General features: G+C 36.9%; 1 protein-coding gene across 1 annotated transcript in view; it reads right to left on the bottom strand.

Moving 5' to 3' along the window:
• Positions 1–1,249: 1,249 nt before the first annotated feature.
• LOC117804220 (zinc finger protein 658-like) overlaps positions 1,250–1,789 on the bottom strand; it is a 46,197-nt gene continuing 45,657 nt past the window's right edge. The window contains 2 exon segments of the mRNA XM_034670780.1: positions 1,250–1,416; positions 1,633–1,769. Coding sequence (XP_034526671.1) covers positions 1,250–1,416; positions 1,633–1,769 — 304 coding nt within the window.

Below are 1,789 nucleotides of genomic sequence, written 5' to 3'. Positions count from 1 at the left end.
ATAGAGGCTCTTTAACACATGCTGTTACAGCAATAGGATCGGCCTCATTACAGAGTCCACTGGAGTTCTGTATAAGTTGGGAGGAGGGGAAGAGTTTGCTTCCCTGATTTTGATCATGCAGCTGACCCTTAAACAACACAGGGGTTAGGGGTGCTGACCACCACACACAGTCGAAAATTTATAACTTTGACTCCCCAAAAGCTTAACTACTGATAGCCTATTGTTGACCAAAAGCCTTACTGATAACATTAGCAGCCGATTATCAGATATTTTGTAGATAATATACATATATAATATGTATTATATACTGTATTCTTATAATCTAGAGAAAAGATGTTATTAAAATCATAAGAAAGAAAATTTACATTGCTGTGCTGTATCAAAAAAAAATCCATGTATAAATGGACCCATGCAGTTCAAAGCCATGTTCTTCAAGGATCAACTGTAGTTTAGTCTTATTTATTTTATTCCATTTCCCTCACTATATTCCAGAGCCAAGATGAGTTTGTGGGTTAAGGATTTCAGCCAATGAGACACTATAATTGCAATGAGTGAAGGGGAGGGGGGAATGTTTGGAAGCCGCAGATAATTTAGTGAAATTCCTATCTGAATTAGAAGGTATTAGAAGCAAATAGTTTGATTTCTTCTTTTTACCTCCAAAAAGGCTACCTCAATAGCAGCCTTGCTTAAATTATAAACCAATATCATGTCTGAGGTTTAGAAAAAGTAAAACATGGTCATCTAACATTAATGAACTTGGCGATTCATGAGGCTGTACCATTACCCATTTTACAGATGAAAAAAACCAGGAGGCAGAGTTTTGTCTCACCAGTTTTACAGTGTTTGGGGGATGATGATTTCACTGTGGGCTTTTTAAATCCTCAGTAAATCCATGTGTTTAGAAACATGCAGACATAATAGAACCTTAATATAAAGAGTTTATTATAAAAATCACATCTTTTGAACAACATGGGAATATGGTCCCTTTTCAGGTGGGATAGCTTTATCTCCTGATATCAGGAGTCCCACTCTATGTGTGTTTTTAATTACACAAAACTTAGAATTTCCAAATCTTGAATTTCACACCCAGAGGGAATTGATAGTTTATATTAATTATACCAATATTTACCAAGGCAGAACATTTTTCAGAAATACCAAATATTTGGGAGAATAACTCTAAGCTTAAGTAAATTATTAGATTGGCTAATTATGACATTAGCTGTGAGATTCTTACGTGATGTTTCCACATTTACTTAGGTGGGTTAAGGTAGTCAATTGGCTTATGATTACCCTCCCGTGCAACTCCAAAGCAAGACAAGGTTATTGCTACTGCTGTGTTCACTGTTCGAGTTACTTCTTCTGGTGTCTTCCCCAGAGAGGGGTTCACTTCCATTATATCTAATCCTGAGAGTAGCCCTGTAACAACAATGGAAAATAATGTAATTTGTTAAATAGTTTTTAATCCAATACCCTGCCTTGAAATATTATCTGGGAATGTGAACAGGTGGTGATTGCATCATGTGATGGGCATTCTAGAAGTGTCCGATGGGGCTTGATTTTCAGATCGGAGGGTATAAATATATACTGGCCATGTGTACACTTGCTTCTTTATTCATCCCAATTTTTACCAACCTGTTTTGTAAATTTCTTCTGTAATGTAGAGACCTTCTCTGTAAGACAGACCTCCCACAACTGGTGTGCCCGTAGCTGGTGTGAAAGATGGGTCCAATCCATCAACATCAAAGCTCAGATGAATTCGCCTTTTTTTCCTTTTAAGAGGTGGGAAGGA

Source organism: Ailuropoda melanoleuca, chromosome 10 (genome assembly GCF_002007445.2).
Source record: "Ailuropoda melanoleuca isolate Jingjing chromosome 10, ASM200744v2, whole genome shotgun sequence".
Classification (NCBI taxonomy): Eukaryota; Metazoa; Chordata; class Mammalia; order Carnivora; family Ursidae; genus Ailuropoda; species Ailuropoda melanoleuca.
The sequence above is the reverse complement of the archived record's forward strand: the minus strand, read 5'-3'. Positions and strand labels throughout refer to the sequence as shown.